This window comes from Podarcis erhardii, assembly GCF_964252035.2.
Source record: "Podarcis erhardii genome assembly, chromosome: 9".
Classification (NCBI taxonomy): Eukaryota; Metazoa; Chordata; class Lepidosauria; order Squamata; family Lacertidae; genus Podarcis; species Podarcis erhardii.
The window spans coordinates 68,602,672-68,626,171 of record NC_138512.1 but is presented as its reverse complement, the minus strand read 5'-3'; the positions used below and the strand labels follow the sequence as shown (position 1 = coordinate 68,626,171).

Below are 23,500 nucleotides of genomic sequence, written 5' to 3'. Positions count from 1 at the left end.
CCAGTGGTGGATTCCTTCCTCGCCCTCGCCCTCCATTTAAGGGGCGGTGGTCTTGCTTCACTGCTGTGGCTAGCATCACCATCTTTTCCTTCTGCCACTTCTTCTTCTCTTGCTTCTCAGCCTCATCCCTATTCCGATAAACTCGGCGTGCAATGGCCATAATTTGGCTCATCAGCATCCCTTCCCATCCTTCTGATTTCTGAATTTTCTTACGAATGTCAGAAGCGCACTGGGCCACAAATGTAGCAGTAATCATTCTACTGTTTTCAGGGGCTTCAGGGTCAAAAGGAGTCCATATACGATAGGCTTCTTGCAGCCTCTCTAAAAAGTCTCCCGGACTCTCATTTGGTTTCTGTTCTACTTCTGAGACTTTAGACATATTAGTGGGCTTCTGGCATGCCCTGCGGATACCTTGCACAAGTGTCTGGCGGTAGGTGGTAAGTCTGGCCAGGTGAATTGCATTGTTTGGATCCCAATTAGGATCTTCCAAGGGAAAGTTATCTTGGAGATGACGGTCAATATTATAAATATTTCCCACTCTGGCCTGCTCACGCAAATATATCTGTGCCTTTTCAATTATGTCTCTCCTTTCCTCAGTGGTGAACAGAGTATTCAGGAGCTGGCGGCAATCTGTCCAAGTAGGACTATGAGTATTTACTATTGAAGTCACCAAGTCCATCATAGCCTGAGGTTTTTCTGCAAAAGATGGGGTGTGTGTTTTCCAATTCATCAGATCTGTAGTTGTGAATGGAATATATTGCAGGGTCGAAGTTCGAGGTGGCCGTGGTCCGGGTTGCCCATTAACCAGCGCAGGCTCCTCAAGTGCATCAAATACTCTTCTAAGAGGGGCTACTACGTGACCTTTCTCTTCACTTTGCTCTAGGGGCCTCAAATCATAGGGGATGGTATCTGTCGCAAGGTGTTCTTTTAGCAGCTTTATACGCCTGGCTGTATTGCTTGCTGACCGAGCAAGGTCTCCCTGTAACTTCTGTAATATTTCTCTGGGACTTGGATGTACAGGGGTTTGGGGTGGGCAATCAGTTGTTCCACTAAAGGAGACTGTAGATGGAGGTCTATTAGGAGTCACAGGTGGAATAACCACTTCTGCTTGGGCTTTATTATAGGACTCCAATGCCTCCTGAAGATATTTATCATAATCTATCAAGGAATCAAACTCTGTGACTCCACTCCCATTATTCATTCCAGTTTCTTGCCTTGGGGTTACAACTGGTGGAGTGTTTGGATTAAGCTCCCTTCGATGTGGAGCATAGGGTGGAGGTGGAAGCACCTCTTCCTCTGGCCCCTCAAAAATGGGTTTGAGTTTATTTGGCAAGATTCCTTTCCTAGCTTCGGCTTTTACAGCCAATAATTTGCATCGTTTGACTTTGCATTCCCTTATCCATGGAGGATTTTTATTTAATGTGCTCAGCCAGGAATCTATATATGGAAATTGTTCTGGGCACCCTCCAGTTTCTTTGGCGATATCAGTCCAAAGTTTGCTCACTAAATTTATATCAAAAGTTCCCTGAGATGGCCATCCAGTATTTTGTTTTGGCCATTCTAGTTCACATAACGTTCTCAAGCGCTCTGGCGTCATTTTGACTCCATATGCCCCTGAGAAGGCTTTCTTAAAATTATTTAACATACACTCAAGAGGTGTATTTTCCCCCTTTGAACCCCCAACTCCCATTGTATGGCCCTGTGAAGTATCCACTCAGTCACTCACAGACGCGCTTCGTGGGTTTCCTTGCCTAGTGAAGTCGTCTTACTAGGAACCGAAGTACTGCCCACTCCACACTCAGGTCAGCTACAGATTGCTCTGTACTTTCTCACACATACAATGCGCTGGATACTTCACCACACTCTACCTCCCAATCCTTCCCTTTCCCTACACCAGATCACCATCTGATGTACCCAACCACCTAGCGTACTCAGTTTCCCCTTACTGAGACGCAGAAGTTTGATCAAGACTTCTCTTCCTCCTAATTAATTGGAGGGCCAAAAATCCCTTTGTGCACTTACCCTTGGTTGGTTCCCTGTTTCCCCCGGTCCGTCGCCGCCAGTGAGCAGGGTATCAGACAGACGAGTCTTCTGCGTTCCCCCTGGAAAAATTTACCAGAGCGCGCTTTGGGTAAGCAGTTGTCCTCTCTCTTGTACCCTGCCCAGTAGGGCGAAGGGGCTGCGTTCCAGCAGACCACTTATCCGAGTCACAGGGCACCATAAAATGTAGCACCCTGCTTGTGGTTAACGCTTAGCTGGAATGAAATATTCAACGCAGCAATAGAGAAATTAAAATAGTAATTTATTTGTCAGACAAATAAATAAGAGGCTCAGTGGTACGTGGTTACCAAGCTCTGGCCTGGCCTCCTGCCATTCTGGCCAGCACTTATATTCCCTTAATCCAGCCCCCTTTGCTCCTCCTGTGGCTGCCTCTGTCCAATCAGCCTGGTTGAAATTCCTATTGGCTGTTTGCTAGAACCAATCACAAAAAATACACCCACAAAAGATACACCCACTTCCTTGCCCTTATAAGGGAGACAAAGAGCTATATATATGACATATAAGTAATAATATATCTTACATGGAATCTTAATTACCAGCTCACCTCTTGCCCTCCTTGCCCTATTGCCTTCTAAAACAAATGTTTAATCTTACATTTTTATGTTCAACAGATGTCAAGGATCTTGAGTTTCACATCAACATTGAAAGATTTCCTTCATTTAATGTTTCTAAACAAATGCCTGACAACTATATATCAAGACTGCTTGGATGGCGTCTTCTGTCTGGCAGGGGGGGGGGGGCTAGGCTCATTTGCCCCTCTGGTCTCCTATTGCAATATGACTCTATGAAATAAGAATCTAGCATTCCTTAAATCCTTTGCATAATTACATTTAAGCCAATATATTTAAGCTAATATATTTCATACATTTATCATAGGTAGCCTCTTAAAAGAATAAAGCTTTTCAAAGTAAAAAGGAAGAAACTCAGTAAAACAGCTTTTAAAAGAAGCCTCTTCAGTTTAAGAAAGAATGGCTTTAGAAAAAGACTTCCCCAAAAATGCTCTCTTTCTTCTAGCTAAATGTTTTTCTTTCCATTTGCTCCTGGCCTTTCAACCTTAGAAAGAAGATCTGGCTCATTTTACTGGGAGGCACATTAGTATTATCTTACCCAGTGTTTTTTTCAGCCTTGGGGCAGCATATGTAATTCTCCCTTTTTATGACTTTGAGAATTGTTTTTCTACTATAAATCAATGGGGCCCTCTTGTCTTAGGAGAATGGCCAAGGTTTTCTCTGCCTGGCATGAAACATTTGAAAATCCCTTTTTTAAGCTCATTTTTAAATACAAGCCTTGATTGAAATATATAGAAGCTTTGATAAAAATGCAGGCTTATGGTTAGGTGCCTCACTCTCTCTTCGTCCTCTCCTTCTCCCTGTGTCAGCTCTGAGGTTTTCCTGGCCCCGGAGCACCACTGGGGAGTTGGCTGCGTGGTCAGATGCTCTCGTTCCCAGCTCAATTTGGGTCACGGGTGGTAGTGGTCAGTGGTTCCCCCAGTTGGCGCGCTGGGCGTCCCTGGTTCCCCCTTGGTAGTGGCGTGGCGGTGGCAGCCTCAGCAACCCGGAGCCAGCCTGGTAGCGCAGTTGGCTCTGGCTGGCTTCAGGAGCTACTCGCTGCCATGGCGCCCGCCATTTTGCCTCGCTGGAAGTCCCCATATGATGTGTCTTGTGCCGTCGAATTAATCACGCAACATTCATTCCTTGCTAATAAATCTACAACACTTAAAATATAAATCCGGGGACATTAAATGAAATCCAGGGACGGATTTTGTCCGGGGACATATTTGTAAATCCTGGGACTGTCCCCGGGAAACGGGGACGTCTGGTAACCATAGACTAGATGACCATTGTAGACCCTTCCAACTGTATAATTTTGAGAATGCTATGAATGCATAGCCAATGAAACTGGGTAATGACAGCAGGGTGCTCCTTGTTTTCTTCAACCTAACAGCTGATCGGGGTTCCAACAGTCACATCTTGCTTCTCTGCATCCTACCAACAGACCGTCTGTCACCAACCCTTGTGAGCCTGCAGTTGTCTCTCCTCATGAGCAGTTAGAATGCCCATGACACTTCCATGGTGTCCCACAACTCATCCATCTGCTGGGGAGAACTACATTTTTAATTTTTTTTGTGGGGGTTGGAGGGGGAGCGAAGCCAAAGCTCTTCAGCTAATTGCTAGGGAACTTTCAAAGACTGAAGTCAGCATGCAACCTTGGTAAGTTTCCTAAACTCTCCTCCAGAGGCTTTCTTCCTTTCAGTTGCTATCGATAATATAAATGTGATGGCTCTGTGTCAATATAGGGTAGGTGGAAGGAAGGGGGGGCATAGCGAAGAATGCTTATCTTGCTTTCATGCATCTGATGAGTAGAAGGATCCATTGGTCTTTAGCTGCAATCAGGGGGAGCTTGGGTAACCCCTGGCTGCAATGGTAAATATGCTAGATGCCTGCATTATAATCAGGAAAATCCCTTGCAAGCATGTGCATCTTAGGCGAAATTGCATACCGTAATGTGTATATTAGGAGAAAGTCATGCTAAAATGCTAAAGAATTTATCATTTTTAAAAAAGCATTTGCAAACTGATTTGGAGAATTGAATGTAAGATTAAAAAAAAACAGCAACGAGGAAGTGAGAGACCAAAGCAGACGGATTTGCCAATCCCTAATTGCACTTGGCTTATTTCAAATGCTCCTGACTGCTTCCAGATCTGCCTTTAACATGTTCAGGGGTGAATGTCTTCTTCTGCAAACAATATGGTTGGTGATCAGTAGAGTCTCAACGCTCCCCAGCACTGTGCAAAACAGCTGAGTGTGTGTGAGAGAGAGGTCCGGGGTGTGTGTGTGTGCATGTGGTTAAAATCATTTGCAACCATAAAGCAAGCCAGCCCTGTCTCTCACCTGGGGTGAACACACTACCTTCCCATCTCTGACCTGGGGGATGTGTTAACTGAGGTTAACACCCACACCATATATTTAAAGCACTCTTCTTATTCTTCAACAGTCATGGCTTCCCACAAAGAATCCTGGGAACTGTAGTTTGTTAAGGGTGCAGGCCTACTGTTCCCAGCACCCTTAACAAACTATATTTCACAGGATTCTCCACGTCTGCTAAAGCGATATAAGAATGATGTACAATGTATATTGTGGTTGTGACCAGACTCTTTCTCTGGCACAGAAACCACTTCCCTTCTCTTGCTGCCGGCCGCCAGCCAGGTGACTCATTAACCCCAGATTATAATTGCCAGAGCCTGGAGGGAAAATTTGGAGGAAGTCCTACAAGCCTTCTGTCTCCCACCCTGGGGACCCACAAAACGCCGCCGTTATCTGCTGGCAAGAGAAACGCACTCTGTACATCCTCAGAGATGCTCTCATCTATCTACTATGTCACTTGTTCCAACATTACACCCAGCCACTGAAAACAAGTTTCCAGGATTGAGCCCAGAGGCTACAGGAATCAAGCATGGGGCAGGGCTTAAACAACCCTTGCTGATTTTGAAGGTTTGTTCTCTTCCCCCTAAACCAGTGGTTCTCAACCAGTGTGCCGTGGCACCCTGGGGTGCCTTGAACGATAGTCAGGGGTGCCGCAGGCAAAACTGGCCTCTGTCCCTCTTCCCTTCCCTCCCTCCTCTGATGCCCTCTTGCATCTCTGCCTCCCCAGGGCTTGCACAGCTGTTTGTTGCAGAAGCCCTGGCTATAAGCTCCCCAAGCGAATGGCATCTCTGGCGCTGGCCAGGGGGTGCTTCCCAGGCTTCTGAGGTTGAGGGCACACTCCACAAGGGAGGCTGTTTGAAAAAGGGTGAGAGGCTGCCAGCTCTGCAGGCAAAGGGTGACATCACTGGGCTCTTGAACCCAGGCCCAGACAGAGGTGGGGCATATGGGCCACTTGGCTCGGGCCTCCAGTTCCAAAGGGCGCCTCAGTCAGCATATTTATCCATATTTTCCATTTTGTCTTTATATGCAGATACGGTTCAAGCCTTGAAATAATTTTTTTTGTCAGCATAACATTTGTGAAAATTATTTATATACGTACTTATTTATAAGACTTCAGATATCTCCAGGGTAAAAAAAGGGGGGGCACATTATCTACCTGGCCCGGGCCTCTGCCTGGCTCCGTAAGGCCCTACTTGAACCCCACAGAGGAGCCACAAAAAGAATGTAGTTGGTCAAGGGAGCCGTGGACCCAAAAAGGTTGAAAACCTCTGCCCTAAACCGTCTCCTGATGCCTTCCTGTTGAGGGCAGGTGGATAACCCCAGAGTGAGCAGCCATTAAATTCCACTCACACCAGTTGTGTCCTTTAAAACCTCAGGACGTCTATAAATAAATGTATATTCAGATAACCCGAGCAAGCAAGCAAGAAGCAATCAAGCATGAAATCACAGTTTAAGCCTAAAATGACAAAGCTAGTTTTTCTTCTTCTTCTTCTTCCTCCTCTTCTTTTCCCTCCCCTTCTTTTATTTTTAATAAAAAAGACCTGACAATGCATAAGATTTCTTTCTCTCTTCTTCTTTTCTTTGCAGTGCTGTGAAAAAACGAATTGTGTTTTATTTTGGGATTTCTGTCATCCTAGGTATTTTGGAAATATTTGCTGTGTCTCAGGGGATTGTAGGAATACGAGGAGTTTTCAGCAACCAATTTTTAGCGATGTCAAAAAAAGGAAAACTCCACGCAAGTGTAAGTAAAAAAACACCAAGATGAAATAAAATACTGCATTTCCAGGGTATGTGAAAAATGTCTCTGTAGCTTGCAAAATAGTGAAAATATTGCAAGGTCGTCTGTGCTGCACCTTGTGATATTTGAGTCCACAGCTCTACATATCATTTCATCCATTTCCCACCATTTCTTCCAAGGGGTTCAAGGTGGTATATGTGGCCCTTTCTCCTCACAACAACCCTGTGAGGTAGGTTAGGCTGAGAGACAGTGACTGGCCCAAGGTCACCCAGTGAACTTCATGCCTGTGTAGGGATCTGAACCCTGGTCACCCAGGTTCCTATTTCAACAATGCCACACAGGCTCCCTGCTTTTGAAAATGCAGAAGAATGAAGTTCCCCTTGACCTTTAATCCCTCATCCCAGTCCAGCATAATTTTGCTGGGATAGCTCAGTTGGTAGAGTGTGAGGCTCTTTAACTCACTCTACGTGGGGCTGCCCTTGAGACTGACCCAGAAACTCCAGCGGGTGCAGAATGCCACAGTGAGACTCCTTACGGGGTCCTCGCCGCAGGATCACATTCACCCGGTGCTATACCAGCTGCACTGGGCTCCCGGTGGAGTACAGGATCAGGTTTAAGGTGCTGGTTTTAACACAAATATGCCCTTAACACAGGATTTGCAAGCAAAAAGACAATGGGAAGGCTCTCCTTATTTGCCTCCCTTACTGCAGAGGAATATTTGAGGAGAGTCAAAATGGCTTCAGGATTGCTTTCCCATACTATGAATATTTATTCTATATTTGAGACCTTAAATTTCTTATAACAGTGGTTATGTGAGCATGTGTTGAAACTAGCCTCCCGAATAAGTTTAAGATGTACACTAATTTCCCACCCACTTTTGCCTCTGGCTGTGCCCATCCTGGCAAGCGGCCCCTGGCAGGTTACCCAGAAGAGAATGTGGCCCCTGTGGAATTCCCCACCCCTGCTGTACGGGAAGAGTCCCTCTCAAGTGCTGCCTTGGCAGATGCCCATACAAAGATGGTGGCCTGCCTTTGGCGTGGTAGCCCACAGGTTGAGCTGTTCTCCCCCCATTCCCCACCGATGTGAAATCGTCTTGTTATTTCATGTTATGAAATTCTGATGTGATTCAGCGGCTGCCGAAATTAAATAAGCCCCCTTCCTTGGCTTCCGGCTAATTGCTGGGAGAAGGACGTGGTTGGTTCCAGGGGGACCAGACATGACGACCTGCTTCAGACAGGTCACCGTTAAAGGTTAAGACCCGCAACTCTTCAGCCAAATCAGCACAAGAAATTAGTCGAAACCCGAGCCAAATGTCTAAAGTTCACTGGGCTAAACAATGCCGATAATGTAAAAACAGCATCTGTTGTTCTTTGCTGCTTTGGCAGGGCACGTTTATTTTGTGGGATAATGAGTTCGAGGAGGCGCAAGGAAGTGCTGTGCCTGTCACTCAGGGAAGCTCTTTGATTTTAACGGCGTTTTGATTACTTCTAGCTGAACTAGAGATAAAATCAAGAACCACTGTTGTTTTTGGGTTGCGGGGGTGGGGGGGGAGGAAGCGGAAGCAATTCCGTGGGCTATAATAGGTTTCCCCTTCTGTATCTGAGGTCTGGCCTTCCATTTCAAGTGGTAATCTAATTAAATTATAAAGCAGTTTATTTTTTATTTTTTTTAATAAGGAAACTGGATTCAGGAGCAACATTAATCCTGGCAATTAACAGCTTCCCAAGCAGATGGCTCAATTTTTTGTTCTTAAAGGAGCACCCATCCACCCCTCCTGTTATAGTGTTTCAGGCTAAAACCCAATGGCCACATACACGAGGAGCAAGTTGCAGTGAATCCGAGGACAATTTTTTTCCTGAGTAAATATGCATGGGGTCAAACTCAACATCATCCTGCCCAGATGCTTTTCCTTTTGTGAGGTTGTGTTCTCAGCAGAAGCTTTACCGTTTGAGGAAAATATGTATCTGGAAGAGGACTTTTCTTTCTCTTCTTTTTACAGTTAAGTTTGCGGGTGGCACTGTGGGTTAAACCACAGAGCCTAGGACTTGCCGATCAGAAGGTCGGCGGTTCGAATCCCCGCGACGGGGTGAGCTCCCGTTGCTCGGTCCCTGCTCCTGCCAACCTAGCAGTTCAAAAGCACGTCAAAAGTGCAAGTAGATAAATAGCTACCGCTCCGGCGGGAAGGTAAACGGTGTTTCTGTGCGCTGCTCTGGTTCGCCAGAAGTGGCTTAGTCATGCTGGCCACATGACCCGGAAGCTGTACGCCGGCTCCCTCGGCCAATAAAGCGAGATGAGCGCCGCAACCCCAGAGTCGGCCACGACTGGACCTAATAGTCAGGGGTCCCCGTTACCTTTACCTTGCAAGCAAAAGGGCGAAAACGGACGAGACACCCGTAGGGCAGTTAAGGGTTCCCTCAGTGTGATCGGTTCTACCAAACCTTTCCCACTCATATATAAGATAATAATCTGTGGGGTTTAACAATGCAACGCTGAACTCACTTGTCATGTTCATAAGGGAATACCCATTAGCAAGAAAGAGGCTGCCTTGCTGATGTTCCCAACTTGCACAAAGGCAAAATTGATAGAGGCATCTTCAGTGTAGCATCCAGTTTTAATAATTCTCTCCTCATTGATTGCAAAGGCAGCTGAGCAAAATTAATGCCCCGTGAGACAAAGGATTTGCTCTTCTGGTTGACACAGATCTTGGCAGGAAACAGAGGACCTGCTTCAGTAGCTTCAGACAAGATCGCATCAATACTTTTTCATCCTTTTGTACTAGCCCGGATGGCCAGACATAGATTAGAAAGGAGGAATGACCTTCAGAAGAGACATCTGTTCTGTTGGATGTCCCCCACTGTTAATACTCTCTCGGGATCCATCCGTCAAACTAGTATAGTGTTAGAAATCCCAGAAGTCAGTCTCTCTCTCTCTGGAGCTTATGTCCAGAAAAAAACTTTGCAAAATCTAGACACGCCCTCCTGTCATCAAATAGCTGAAGGTAGATAGAGAAAGAAAGTGATAAAGAGCAGCAACAATGTTTCTGTATGCCCCAGTGGCATTGCGGCTTTTGCTTTTTCACACATGCACATGCTGAGCAGCGCATGGAGAGTGAACAGAACCCACCACGCCAGCCTGGTCCTTTCCACCGACACCAGTGGGTGGGGGCCAGGCATGGGCATAGCCAGGATTTATGTTGAAGGGGCAGGGTTCATGTTGGATGGGAGGGCAGAACCTCAGTTAAGTATTTACCGTATTTTTTGCTCCATAAGACGCACATTTTTCTTCCTAAAAATTAAGGGGAAATGTCTGTGTGCCTCATGGAGTGAATGTGTGGTCCCTGGAGCCGAATTGCCTAGGGGCGAAAAGCAGATTGTGCTTTTTTTTTTTCCTTTTTTTTTTTTGAAAGAGGGAAGTGGGTGTTGAAACAAAGCAACAAAGCCGCTAATGGGCAAGCGATTGGGGAGGGAGATAAGGGACGCTAGAGATAAAGGAGGCTGCCTGGGAGTGGGGAGGCAACGACAGCAAACTTACAAAGGGGGGAAACAGGAAGACTAAAGCAAAAGAGAGAAATTAGAAGAAAAGGAGGAGCAAAAATCTGCTCCAGCTAAGGAAAAGACACTAAGGCAAACAGGAGGGAAGGGAGTGTTGAAAGGAAACAGCTGATCAGTGGGATCAGAAGAGAGATAAGGGACTCTAGCAGCCTCTGCAGAGGCTGCCTGGGAGGGGGAGGTAAAAGCCCATGGATCCCCTGGATTTTTACATTGGGTCACCCCAAATTCACCATCAGATCACATAGCATGTCCATGGCTACAGCCTTCACCAAAAAAATCACGCATCCACTGTTTCCTGGGGCAATGGTGCAAAAATGTGGTTACAAAGCACGGATCCACATGGTTCCTCAGGATTTTTGCATTGGGTCACCCCAAATTCACCATCAGATCCTCCTCCGAAAACTAGGTGAGTCTTATAGTCAGGTGCGTCTTATGGAGCAAAAAATACGGTGTATTGATTTACTTGGCTACACCCATGGGGCCAGGTGCAGAGGGTTCAGAGAGGCCACTGTGCCTGTTCAGCCATCACCACCAGAGCCAAGTGGGGCTGCAAGGAGGAGTGTGGCCGGCTGACCCAGCCTTTGGTAGGTGAATTCCCCCCTGGTGCTGACTGGGCAGCCATTCAGCAATGGGGCTGAGGATGTGGTGGCAAGTCCAGGCAGGGCTCCAGGGCCCAGAGACCCCTGGTGGCAGCCATGGCAGGCCTGCATGGGGGTGCCTGGTTTGTGCCCCCTCAAAATCATTCACCCAGGGCTAAGCCCCCCCGCCTCTCCCACTATGCCTCTGGTGTGCCCTACAGTCATGTTTGAACTATCTCTTAGTTGTGCATGTATAGGAGAGTGAGGTTTGGGTGTTGCAGGCTCTGGGAAGGTACCTACTGTGGGAATGTTCGGGGATGCAGGAGAGGATATATTGTTTAATTATAGCCTTTCCAATTTGTGTTAACAAGTTCACAATTTTAGCAGAGTAACATTCCCCTTTTTAAACTTGCAGCGGATGCGTTTGCTCAGGCTCGCTAAAGCCTTTATAATAACTGTTCAGGTATTTTCCCCTTATTCCCTCATAAAAAATAAGATGCAACACAGTCTTCTATAAAAGTATATAAAAAAGAGTTTACTCATATTCTGTTCACAATCGGATCCCAGAAGGTAGACTTAGCTCAGAAAAGTAACATACACCTGGAAACTACAGTGGTGCCTGGCAAGACGAAATTAATCTGTTCCGTGAGGCTCTTCGTATAGCGTTTTTTTCGTCTTGCAAAGCAAGCCCATTGACAGCTTAGCGGATTAGCGCTATTAGCGGTTTAGCGGCTTTTAGCGGATCAGGTGATAAGCGGCTTAGCGGCTTAGGAAAAGGGGGGGGAGGGGAAAAAACCCGCAGGAACTCGCAAGACATTTCGTCTTGTGAAACAAGCCCATAGGGAAATTCGTTTTGTGAAGCGCCTCCAAAACGGAAAACCCTTTCGTCTAGCGGGTTTTCCGTCTTGCGAGGCGTTCGTCTTGCGGGGCACCACTGTATCTCATAAGGAGACAGTCCCTTTGTCCTCTCTTGGCTGGAAGCCAAGAGAGTATGTTGCTTCTTCGATGCATGTAGTAAAGAGAGAGAGAGATGGCTGCCCTGTCCTGTGCTTTTGTTGTTACCTGCACAGGTGAGGCCATGTCCACTCTAGCAAAACAAGGAATGTTGTATATGACTGTTCCCAGTGGACCACATCCCACATTTATACGGGGAGGGAGTTCCACAATTTGGGGGCCACTGAAGAACATGCCTTCTCCTGCTCCATCCCCTGCCCATCTTCTGAAAGTGGCAGAGGCAGCAAGCGGGTCCTCTATGCCAATCTTAGTACCCAAGGGGGGGGGTCTGTAGGGAAGGGGGCAATCTCTCAGATATGTGGGACCTAAGTTGTTTTAAATGCTAACGTGTGCACCTTGATTTGGTCCTGGAAATGAACTGGCTGCTGGATTTATATGTGATCTCAGTGAAACCCTGGCTAGTAATCTGGTCGCTGCATTTTGGACCAGTTGAAGTTGCCAGATAGTCTTCAAGACCAGCCCCATGTACGGTGCATTGCACTAATCTAGTCTGGGAGTTACCAGTTCATGGTGACTGAATCATTTCTGTCCGAATGGGGCTGTAGAGCAGGAGTAGAGAATGTTTCACCAGCCCAAGGGCCACACTGCCTCCTGAGCAACCTTCCAGGGGCCACGTGCTGTTGCTGGGCAGGGAAAGAGACAAAAAGTGGGTGGAGCAAGAGTTCTGGCTCTTACATTAGTACACTAGTCTACATTCTAGCTATGCAAATATCAGTGGTTTCTACACAAACACACCCCTCTTTATCCTGAGGGCAAAGGACACGATGGTGTGGTCCCCATTCTGTGCACAAAATCTAGATAGACTAGTGGTTGACTCTGACTTCAGCACTGGTGATGGAACAGGGTAGCAGAGTCTTCCACCACTAGCACACATTTCTAGCCACTTTCAGCCCCTTAGAACTTGCCGCAAGAACTTGCAGCACTCTGCTTCTTGGAAGGACCAGGCTTGTGGTGAGGCCTGGGGAGAATTACAAGGGCCCAACAGAGAAGCCTGGAGGGCAGCCTCTGAAGTTCTCCACACCTGAAATGGAGAGTGGGATCCCCAAAGCCAACCAGCTCCAGTCCATTTTTCAACCCTAGAGATTCCATGGGGCATCACAAAATCCATGATCCCCAGATTACTGGGGCAGGGAGCGAAGAGGCGGATTGTCACAGGACAAGACCTCATTGTAATCAGAGAAGGAGAGGAAGGCCATTCAGCTGCTAACCTCTCCATTACTCTTTCCTCCTCTCCCTTAATGAGTAGACCCTTGACATCAGGACCCTCTCCCATCTACCCAGACCTATTGATGGATGAGACACGCATTTCCGTGCCAAAACAATCCAAACTCCTTTGGGAGGCAATCATGTGGAATTGTGTTCTCAGATTTATAGTGAGCAAGTCAGCAACGCTATCATCTTTCAGCTCCGCTATATTGTTAAGTAGCTACTTAGCTCAATCTCTCTCCTTTTTTGGTGGGGAAGAACAAGAGGAAAAGGGAGCAAATATGGTTCTTCTTTTCACATGCAACCCATTGCGATGGAAATTTTGAAAGTGCTTCATTAAAACCATTGTCTCCCTTTCTCTCCAGCAAAATGTTAAAAGGAGATGAAAGGTTGTCAGGAAAGTTTTGTTTTTTTAAAAGACTCTCTGAAGGGGAAAGCTTTTATTATTTATTTTGTATATTTATATTCCACCTTATCCTCCATTGGGCACAAGAAGGCATATCTGTGTTTCCGCTGCCCATGTTAGCCTTACAACAACCTTGCGAGGTGGGCTGTGAGACACTGAACTAGTCCCAGGCCTTCCTGGGCGCATCTGAATTCATTACAGTCAAATCAGGCCCCCTAAACCAGACCTTTCATATGCACAAGCGAATACCAAATGCCACTGTTTAACAAAAAATATAATTTCTGTCCATGTGCCCATTGTTTAAGACATCAGCTTAAGAGATTGGAGAATTCTGGATAACATCACTTTGATCACTGGACTTGGGCATTTTACAGCACTATCCCCCACCCACCCCAAGACCTGCTGGACACCTGATGCAAAATTTTGTAAAGTTTTTATGGCCTATATCCATTGATTTTCCCCCAGGATCTTGAACAGAGTGGCCATATGCTCTCTTTTACAGAGGGCATTCCTATTCGAGTAAACCCTCTGCTTAAAGGACTTCCTGGTCCAAGTCTGGTTGAAAGATAAAGAACTCTAAGGCTGAGTAAAGCACAATACACCATCATGTGATAGACAACAATCCCATGACTGCAATCATGGAGCAGGAATTCTAACAGTTTACCCCTCACAGAGCTACAATTCACAGCACCCATAACAAACCACAGTTCCCAGTATTCTTTGGGGAGAAGTCATGAGCTTTAAGGAAGGAGAGCAGGGAGGTGGTCTTCAACTTGCCCATCACAGGTCACCTGACCACAATCTTCCCCATTACAGTATTTTATACTGTTGCAAGCTCCACCAGGAGCTCCATACACACTGCCCAGGCTTGCACCCCAGTAAGGTCATTGCTAATGCAGCGGTTTGACTTCACCCCCAGAGGCGCACTCCATTGTCTCCTGAGGCAGATGAATGCCAACAGCTCCCAGCAAGAGCTGCATACGACCCATCATGTCTAAATCTGCATCTGTACAATGATTAGCATTTGCAGATTGTATGCAAAACCATGTCCACCCTTTGGGGAAATGCTTAAGTGGCTATCCTAGCCCCATATGAAAGTGGGGATGGTGTGTACTCTGAGTGGCCAGATGAGATAAGACTAAAAAAAACAACCCAATAGATTTACCAACCCTTTAGATTCAGGGCTTTTTCATCTCAGAGTAGCCTGTGGGATCAGGCCAAAGGCTCATCTGCCTCCATATACGTTTCCCATCTATGGACCAGCCAGAGATTTCTCTGGGATTCTCACCAATAAAGCATGAAGGAAAGAGCACATCCTTTTTTTATTTCCCCCTATGGCTTGCCACTGGGTATATAGAGCCCTGTGGTCGGGCTCCAAAAGTACTTATCTTCCATAAATCAAACCTATCTATCTATCTATCTATCTATCTATCTATCTATCTATCATCTATCTATCTATGACCCCTGACCATTAGGTTCAGTCGTGGCCGACTCTGGGGTTGCGGCGCTCATCTCGCTTTATTGCCTGAGGGAGCCGGTGTGCAGCAGTCATGTGGCCAGCATGACTAAACCGCTTCTGGTGAACCAGAGCAGTGCATGGAAATGCCGTTTACCTTCCTGCCGGAGTGGTACCTATTTATCTACTTGCACTTTTGACGTGCTTTCGAACTGCTAGGTTGGCAGGAGCAGGGACCGAGCAATGGGAGGTCACCCCGTTGCGGGGATTCGAACCGCCGACCTTCAGGATCGGCGAGTCCCAGGCTCTGTGGTTTAACCCGCAGCGCCACCCGCATCCATATACTGTATGTGCTTAGCATCTCATTCAGGTTACAGTTAAGTTGCACATTATTTCACCTCCCCCCGCATGCATCTTAATAGTTCAAGACATGCAAATAAAATGAATGATTATGTGTCACAATGGCCAGCTCCCCTCCATTAGGGGGGAAAAATACTCCAATCCATTGTATTCTCACATAGGGTAAAATTAGCTTTACTGGTGACCTGAAGCATCAATATGGTGGACGTGTGCACTCTATAAGCCCTTTACGGTTAGTTAAGTGCCTGTTTCTTACCTTGCATTATGCTAGTCATGCAAAAAGAAAAGGCGTTTCTGCAGCCTCATGAGAAATTTCAGGGAGCTAATCAGGAAGTGTGAACAAGAGAGAGTCTAAGGAATAATTTGAAAACGGGGGGAACACATCTATAGTAATAATAATGATGATGATAAAATAATAGTACTTGCTGGGGCTGATGAGAGTTTTGGCTATGCAACATCTGGAGACCCAAAGGTTCTCCACACCCTGTCTAGATCGATAAAATGGGCTTAGAAGTCAGGTTGTCGTTTACTGGTGTTTAAATCGTATTGTGCATTTATGTGCCATAATCCACTTTGAGACCCTCAGGCGAAGGTTCGATAAGAAAAATAAGAAATAATAATTATAGGCCAACACAGGTACAGTGACAACCCTTTTATAAAGCCAGCATTTGCTGCTATTGTCGTTTCCTCCTTCTAATTCCCTAGGCCAAATTCACAGACGACTGCAAGTTCAGGGAGCGGTTTCAAGAAAACAGCTACAACACGTACGCCTCAGCAGTTTACAGGACTGAGAAGACGGGCAGAGAATGGTACGTGGCCTTGAACAAACGGGGCAAGGCAAAACGAGGGTGCAGCCCCCGGGTGAAACCCCAGCACATCTCAACGCATTTCCTCCCGAGGTTCAGGCAAGCAGAACAGCCGGAACTGGCTTTCACTGTCGCTGTTCCTGAGAAGAAGAAACCACCTGTCGCCATCCCAGCAAAGCCAAAGGTCCCGTTGCCGGTGCCTCGGAAGAACTCGCCTCCGGTCAAATATAGACTCAAGTTTCGCTTTGGATAGTAATGGCCCAACTCTCTTCCACTGAGGAATGTTGTTTTCTTTCTTTCTCAGGAGCGGTTGCTGCTTGTATGCGACACCACAGGGCAGAATAGTGGATGGGATTCTGCTCTGCGTTTCACTGCACCGGGAGGTCCTTCTGGAAAGAGTCGTGTTCGTTTGGGTCCCTAGCGCCTGAGTTTAATTCACTTTTTTCCAGTAGCTACAAATGAAGTGGAATTCTCCAAGTGCTCAAAGGCGTAGGGCGCCAAAGATGAGCGGAAAGGTTGTTTGGTCACGGGTGGGGTGGGGACGCCTTAATTTTCAGTCTCATCTCTCTGCTTTCCAACTGCTGAGCATGGATTGTGCTTAAAACGGCTGTTCAAAACTGGCAGGCACTATTGCTGCAGTAATGTGTTTTCCTGCCTCGGCAGGGATTGGATGATATGGCCTTCGAGGTCCTTCCCAAATCTATGGTTCTGTGACTGCTGCAAGATGTGAAAGATTACCTCATATGTTGAGTCTATTTTTTTCTTCAAATTCCTGATAATTGTTTTCTTACTGTGATCTTTTCCTGTGAGAAGGGGGAGGAAATTGCTCGTGTCCTTTCCATGCCCCCCCATCACTTTTTTTCTGCACTTTTAAGATTTCCCCATCCCCGAAATACCTCAGACAAACAGAAGATGGAGTCACCCAACTGGTTTATCTCATGATTTTGATTTTAAAGACGCCATTAACTTTGGAACCCAGCAGGGGGGAAATAGTGGCACAGCAAATTTGAAATAGTGATGCAATAAAACAAAAAAATGAAAAGGTTCTATATGAACCCACAAGGCCAAAGCTTGTGGTTTTAACATTTGCACGGTGTTTTGTATACACCTGTTCTCTCCTGGAAGTCCTCTGTAGCGGAGTAGCCATGAATTTTTTTAGATGAAAGCAAAATTTAAAACCAAATTGGAGTGTTCCTCTTCAGTCAGAACAGCCAATGAATTTCAAGGGAAGCCAAGACAGTTGGCTAGCAACATTTCATGAATGGGGTGAGATTGTTCATTCCTACTTCATATGCTCTATGGTCTCCTGCTGTTACCAGATTACCATTTTGTTCTCATCCTGATTTGCTCAGCCAGTGGACATCGGTCTTCCTGTTAGTCATTCATTCATCCCAAACCTTTCAGTGTCCCCCCCCCACATCACTTTCCTAACAGCAAAAAGTCATTTTGCAAAAAAAGTGGGTTTCTTGTGCCAGGATAACAGAGGGTCTGGCCCGGCCCACTGATGAGGCAGGGTGAGGCACTTGCCTCAGGCAGCAGAAGTCTAAGATATATTGTTTAATAATATCCTTCCCAACTTGTGTTAGCAAGTTCTATAATTTAGTAGAGTAACATTCCCTTTTTAAACTTACACAGCGGATAAGTTGCTTTAGCCTCTAAAATCAATTTCCTGGTAATTCCCCTTTATTCCCTCCTAAAAAGAATAGACATGACACAGTCTTGTATAAAAGGTATAAAATAGTTTACGCATACATCCCAGGAGGCAGACTTAAGGTACAAAATATATACACTTGGAATCTATCCCATAAGGAGATAGTTCCTTTGTCGTCTCTTGGCATCTCAGGCTAAGGAGATGTTGCTTCTTCAAGGAATGGAGTCAGAGAGAGATATGGCTGCTTGTGCTGTACTATTTTGTTACCTGCACAGGTAAGGCAACACCCACCTCTGGTCACATGTAGAGGAAGTTTGTCCCAGCCCAGGAGGAAACAGGAAGTTTATCTACTGGCTGGACAAACATCCCTCTCTAGGACTGTTGTATTTGACTGCTGTGTGTTTCACATCCCACAGGAGAGGCACCAGCAGTGGGGCACCAGCACACCCCTGCTTTGTGGGGGTTGGACCCTCACAATTCTATGACCCCCCCTTTCACCTCAAGCGCTGAAATGGGACAAAGCACCCTTGTAAAGGACTTTGGTCTGCTTTAATTGTCCAAACCTAAATTTCCAGTATGCACTTGAAACCTTAACCCTTTCTGCGAAAGAATCTGGAGGAGACCTGGATGAATTGGTTGCTGTTGCTTTGGTTTGATACCATATTTCCTCAGATCACCTGATTGGAAAACCTCATTGTTCCTCATTGGTCAGATGATCAGCGATATACTGTGCTCCAAATAAACATATGCTCACAACATCCTCACACCTTTCACCATCCTGGAAAAAAGAGTGGAACGCTGAGGCTCCACATTGTGTTGAAATTTGTTCCCAGAAAGTAATGAGTGGACAATGTCATAGATTCCCCCTCCCAAATAAATATGTACAACTTTCCTAAAAGAGGACAGGCCAGCCATTGCTCCCCAAAGTTCCCCATGCATATATATGTGAGCCCAGGGGAATTTTGGGCAGTGCTCATAATGTGAAGAGGGTTGTGTGACTCCATCCTTACTTCTGTGTTGTTGTTATTGTGTTGTTTTATTTTAATTTTTTTTTTAAAAAAAGAAGGATTGATTCCACTCTTAGTAGAATTTAGTTCGTTTTTCTTTTTTTCTCTAAAGAAAATAACAGTACCTACCTTTGGATTCCATGCTATCGCACAGATTTCTGTCTGTCCAGATCTTTTGCTCTCTGTGTTTATTCTCCCCCTCCCCACCCTACGGAGAGGCAAATGAGGGGATCAAGATTGAGGAAGGAAAGCTCTTCCGTTCCAAATGACCCTGATTCCATTCCCCCTCCTGCTGTTCCTTGGACAGCTGGAAGGAGAAGTCTTATTCTGTCCATCAACCTCATCGCTTCAATGTCTGCGTTTAAAATACCTCTGCCATGAGCCTCTGGAATTCCTGCTATTATAGGTCCAAAGAGACTAAGCTGCTTTAGAGGAGAGAGATGGAGGGAGGCGAGAACCACCCCAAAGGTGGATCAGATAACAACCGCTGCTGTCTCCTCCTCTTAACAAGTGTTTTACTCAGCGTGAAAAACACCCCCTTGAGACTCCTTTTCCAAAGGTGAATAGTCCTTGTTGCTCTTCCTCCTCTCCTCGCGACTATTTAAAGGCTGCTCATGTGTCACATAGGATCAGACCACCTCTGAAGATACATTGGGCTGCTGTTGACATCCAGACAGATCGAACACACACACACACACATACACAACGAGCTGTGTGTTAACTTACGGGTGATCTATTGCTGCAGCTTCAAGTTGAGAACCATCTCTGTAAAATAGGGATTTCCTCCCACCCATTGAGACTGACTCATAATGATCTGCTCACAGTTTCTTTGTTTGCCTGATCAAGGGCAGGACCGTGTACAAGTTTGCGCTTTGGCAAAAAAGGGTAAAACTTGATGCAGCAGTACAGAACCAGTTCTGCAGGAAGACAATCTGCGTTATGTGACATGCATACATTATGCAAATCTCTCCCCACTTCTGCTTTTTATTCTGCTTTTTGAGGAAGGGGTCTTATATGTTTTTTTTTCTGTACAGTGGTACCTCAGGTTACATACGCTTCAGGTTACAGACTCTGCTAACCCAGAGATAGTGCTTCAGGTTAAGAACTTTGCTTCAGGATGAGAACAGAAATCGTGCTCCGGCGGCGCGGCAGCAGCAGGAGGCCCCATTAGCTAAAGTGGTGCTTCAGGTTAAGAACAGTTTCAGGTTAAGAACAGACCTCCAGAACGAATTAAGTACTTAACCCGAGGTACCACTGTACTCCTGTTGGTCATGGCGAAGGAGCTCTAGAGAGCACTGAAGCAAAGCCAGTGGGAACTTTAACCCTTGAAGCCTCTCTGGCTCTTGAGATTTTAACAGGTGTTTCCCACACACTTGTAAACCCATCATTCCGTCTGTAAGGAGTAGAAACCTGAGTGCAGGCCGAGAGCAGGATTTGGTTCCCTGTCCTGCTCAGTCGTAGCCTGGGACTGGTGTAAACAGCTCCAGCTCTGATAGAGAGTCATTTTGCTGCCTTTACACCAAGGGCTCAAGGGAAGGAATATTCAAGCCTGCAAAGCAAAGGGCCCATCAAGTCCAGCATTCTGTTTTCACAGAAGCTAACCAGGTGCCTGCAGAAAAGCGGCACACAATGCCTGAGTGGTTCCCAACAACTGGTATTCAGAAGCAACCTTAAATACTCCTCTGTTTGCATTACGATTGCCCTTTTCATAACCTTTTCCAGCTCCTTTTTTAGGAGAGGCGACCAGAGCTGTCAGGAGCTAAGCAGGAAGTAAGGCAATTCTTTCTCTACCGAGTTCCATCATCTGACCCTCTTGCAGATACTGTATTTTTCGCTCTGTAAGACGCACCAGGCCACAAGACGCACCTAGTTTTTGGAGGAGGAAAACAAGAAAAAAAATATTCTGAATCTCAGAAGCCAGAACAGCAAGAGGGATCGCTGCGCAGTAAAATCAGCAATCCCTCTTGCTGTGATAGCTGTGCAGCCTGCATTCGCTCCATAAGACGTGCACACATTTCCTCTTACTTTTTAGGAGGGAAAAAGTGAGTCTTATAGAGCGAAAAATACGGTGATTAAAGTGTCTGGAAAAGAATTGGGAAGTGGGAGCAGTCGGCGGCTGCCTTTTCCCCCTGCTGTACTGAGAAAATTCAGATGCACCGTATTCTCTAGACTGCAACCTGGCAAACCAACTCTGAGTCCTCGGAGGTTAGAAGGGAAAGGATGAGACCCAGTGGGAGAAGGTGGGACACCTACAGCTTTTCAATACGTAATCGAAGGTGAAGTATTTTTATATTATTCTTTCTCTTAAAAAAGAACAGAACAGCCAGCGGAAATGCCCAACTCTACTCAGATACAGCTAAGTGCGGGACCAATTCACACATTCGTTAACCCTGTGATTTCTAATCATGGGTCTGATAGGTTTGGGGGGGGGTTTGCTTTCCCACTGCTTTCCTTAGGAAAAACCCCTGTTCCCTGCTGAATTGGAACAAATGCCAGTCAGTTTTTCTGTGGGCTGACGTTTGTTTTAATTCAGACAAACAAAAGTGTGGGAGTTACAGATAGGTAGCCGTGTTGGTCTGCCATAGTCAAAACAAAAAATTCCTTCCAGTAGCACCTTAAAGACCAACTAAGTTAGTTCTAGGTGTGAGCTTTCGTGTGCATGCACACTTCTTCAGATACGGGTATCTGAAGAAGTGTGCATGCACACGAAAGCTCATACCTAGAACTAACTTAGTTGGTCTTTAAGGTGCTACTGGAAGGAATTTTTTGTTTTTAAAAGTGTGGGAGATCCCTTAGTGACTAGACTCTATAACAATAATACAATGGTCCCTTGGATCTCAAACTTAATCTATTCTGGAAGTCCGCTCCAAAACCAAAGTGTTCCAAAACCAAGGTGTGCTTTCTCATAGAAAGTAATCCAAAACGGATTAATCCGTTCCAGACTTTTAAAAACAACCCCTAAAACAGCCATTTAAGATGAATTTTACTATCTAATGAGACCATTGATCCATAAAATGAAACCAATAATCAGTGTACTGTGCTATAAAATAAATAAAACAGTATTGTAGATGATAAAAATGAAAATTATTATTATTTTTCTTCCCTGCACTGATGATAGTCATTGTTTGGATAGGGGGCTTTTATCCATTTCCGCAGTCACACAATCAATCAGTAGCTGAACTGGGTTCCACACAGTCAGAAAAACAAATTAACCGAAAAAGCCTCAAAAGCAAAAACGCAAAATAAATAACAAAAACAAAAGCGCCAAACTTAATCTGCTCCAGAAGTCCGTTTGACTTCCAAAATGTTTGAAAACCAAGGCACAGCTTCTGATTGGTCCAGGTGCCCCGGAAACAATAGCCGACAGTGGCATCAGACGTTTGGCTTCTGAAAAGCATTCGGAAAACAGAACACTGTACTTCTGGGCTTTCGGCGTTTGGGAACCAAGGCGTTTGAGTACCAAGGTGTTTAAAAACCAAAGTACCCCTGTACAAGAGGATGAACCGGAAGACCACCTGGATGATGTCATCAGGAAGGGACAGCATTGTTAGTGAGTTATCATAAAGCACTTGGAAAAGCCGGGCATTTTAGGAAATGAAAAGAAAAGGAAGCTGAGACAGACCTGGCTCTTCCAAGCACCTTTTTACAAGAAGGCATTTGGAAATGAGACATAGGCTATCACAGAATCTTAGCATGCCTAAGATCCAGGTTCAATCCTTGACATTTCCAGGCAGGGCTGAGAGAGACCCATCTGAAACTCTAGATGGCCTCTGAGCTGGATGGACCAATGGCCTGGCTCCATATAAGGCAGCTTCTTAACTCATTAATTGGATACAGGGCTCTATAGTCCATGTTGCTTGCAATGCCTGCTTTTGCAGCAGGGTCAGGGATCTAGGTTCACAGTCCTCACATCACACCTCCCTTGAGTCCAGACCTACAGTATACGTTCTCCCCTCTCTTCTTTCCTTTTGCAAGTTAAATCATCCTAGTGCCATATATTCAACCCTAACTGGAAAACTGGAATTTATGCTCAGTTGCATGAAAGAGAAAACAATTTGCTGTGACATATAGGATTCATCAACCTGCCTGGAGGTCAACATGGAAGTAATTGAGGGTGTGGCCCATATTTGCTTGGCAATAGCATCATGTTTCATCCCTCATCTCCTGGGCCTTGTGCGAAACCAGGGCCAATATGCAAGGTTAGGGCTGTGGTTGAGACTGGAGGCTGCTGCAAATGTCCCACGGTGTCCACCGTTTCCTTGATGATAAGTATTAGAGAGCAATGCATAGATCTTGAAACTGTGATGTTCACTTTGTTTATGGAAGGTACGTAAGTGTCATGTTTGGAGAGACATCCTAAACTTGGCAACGTCCCATATTATACTAAAAGGTCTTTTGAAATGTCGGTAGAAGAAAACCGTCTAATGCTTTAAAAATAATAACGAATTTGAGATCGGCTTAATAATTAAAGGAAGCGATGTTCAAGAGCAATATACCTCTTCATACCAGGTGGTGGAACAGATGACTTTCTTGCATTCATGTCTTGGCTGTAAGCATCATAGAGGCATCTGTTTAGCAGCTTCTGCAGGAAAGAGAATCCTGGGCTCAATGGATGTTATTTGAGCTGATCCCTTTTGCTGTCTTGCAAGGAAAGTTGTTCCATGGACAATCATTAATTTGTGTGATTTTTATCATGTACTTATAATCCCTAACACTGCGTATGGAGAAAATGCGATTTATTT

General features: G+C 45.7%; 1 protein-coding gene across 3 annotated transcripts in view; it reads left to right on the top strand.

The window, feature by feature from the left end:
• FGF5 (fibroblast growth factor 5) overlaps window positions 1–23,500 on the top strand; it is a 323,085-nt gene that overhangs the window by 23,532 nt on the left and 276,053 nt on the right. The window contains exons 2-4 of one of the 3 annotated variants that reach the window (XM_081877281.1): window positions 6,623–6,726; window positions 16,000–16,103; window positions 16,405–18,760. In XM_081877281.1, the coding sequence (XP_081733407.1) occupies window positions 6,623–6,726; window positions 16,000–16,103; window positions 16,405–16,528 (332 nt within the window). In that variant the 3' untranslated portion in view covers window positions 16,529–18,760. Of the gene's footprint in view, window positions 1–6,622; window positions 6,727–15,999; window positions 19,820–23,500 lie in introns of those variants that run through there. The other 2 variants (XR_014160311.1, XM_081877280.1) reach the window with 2 other exon arrangements.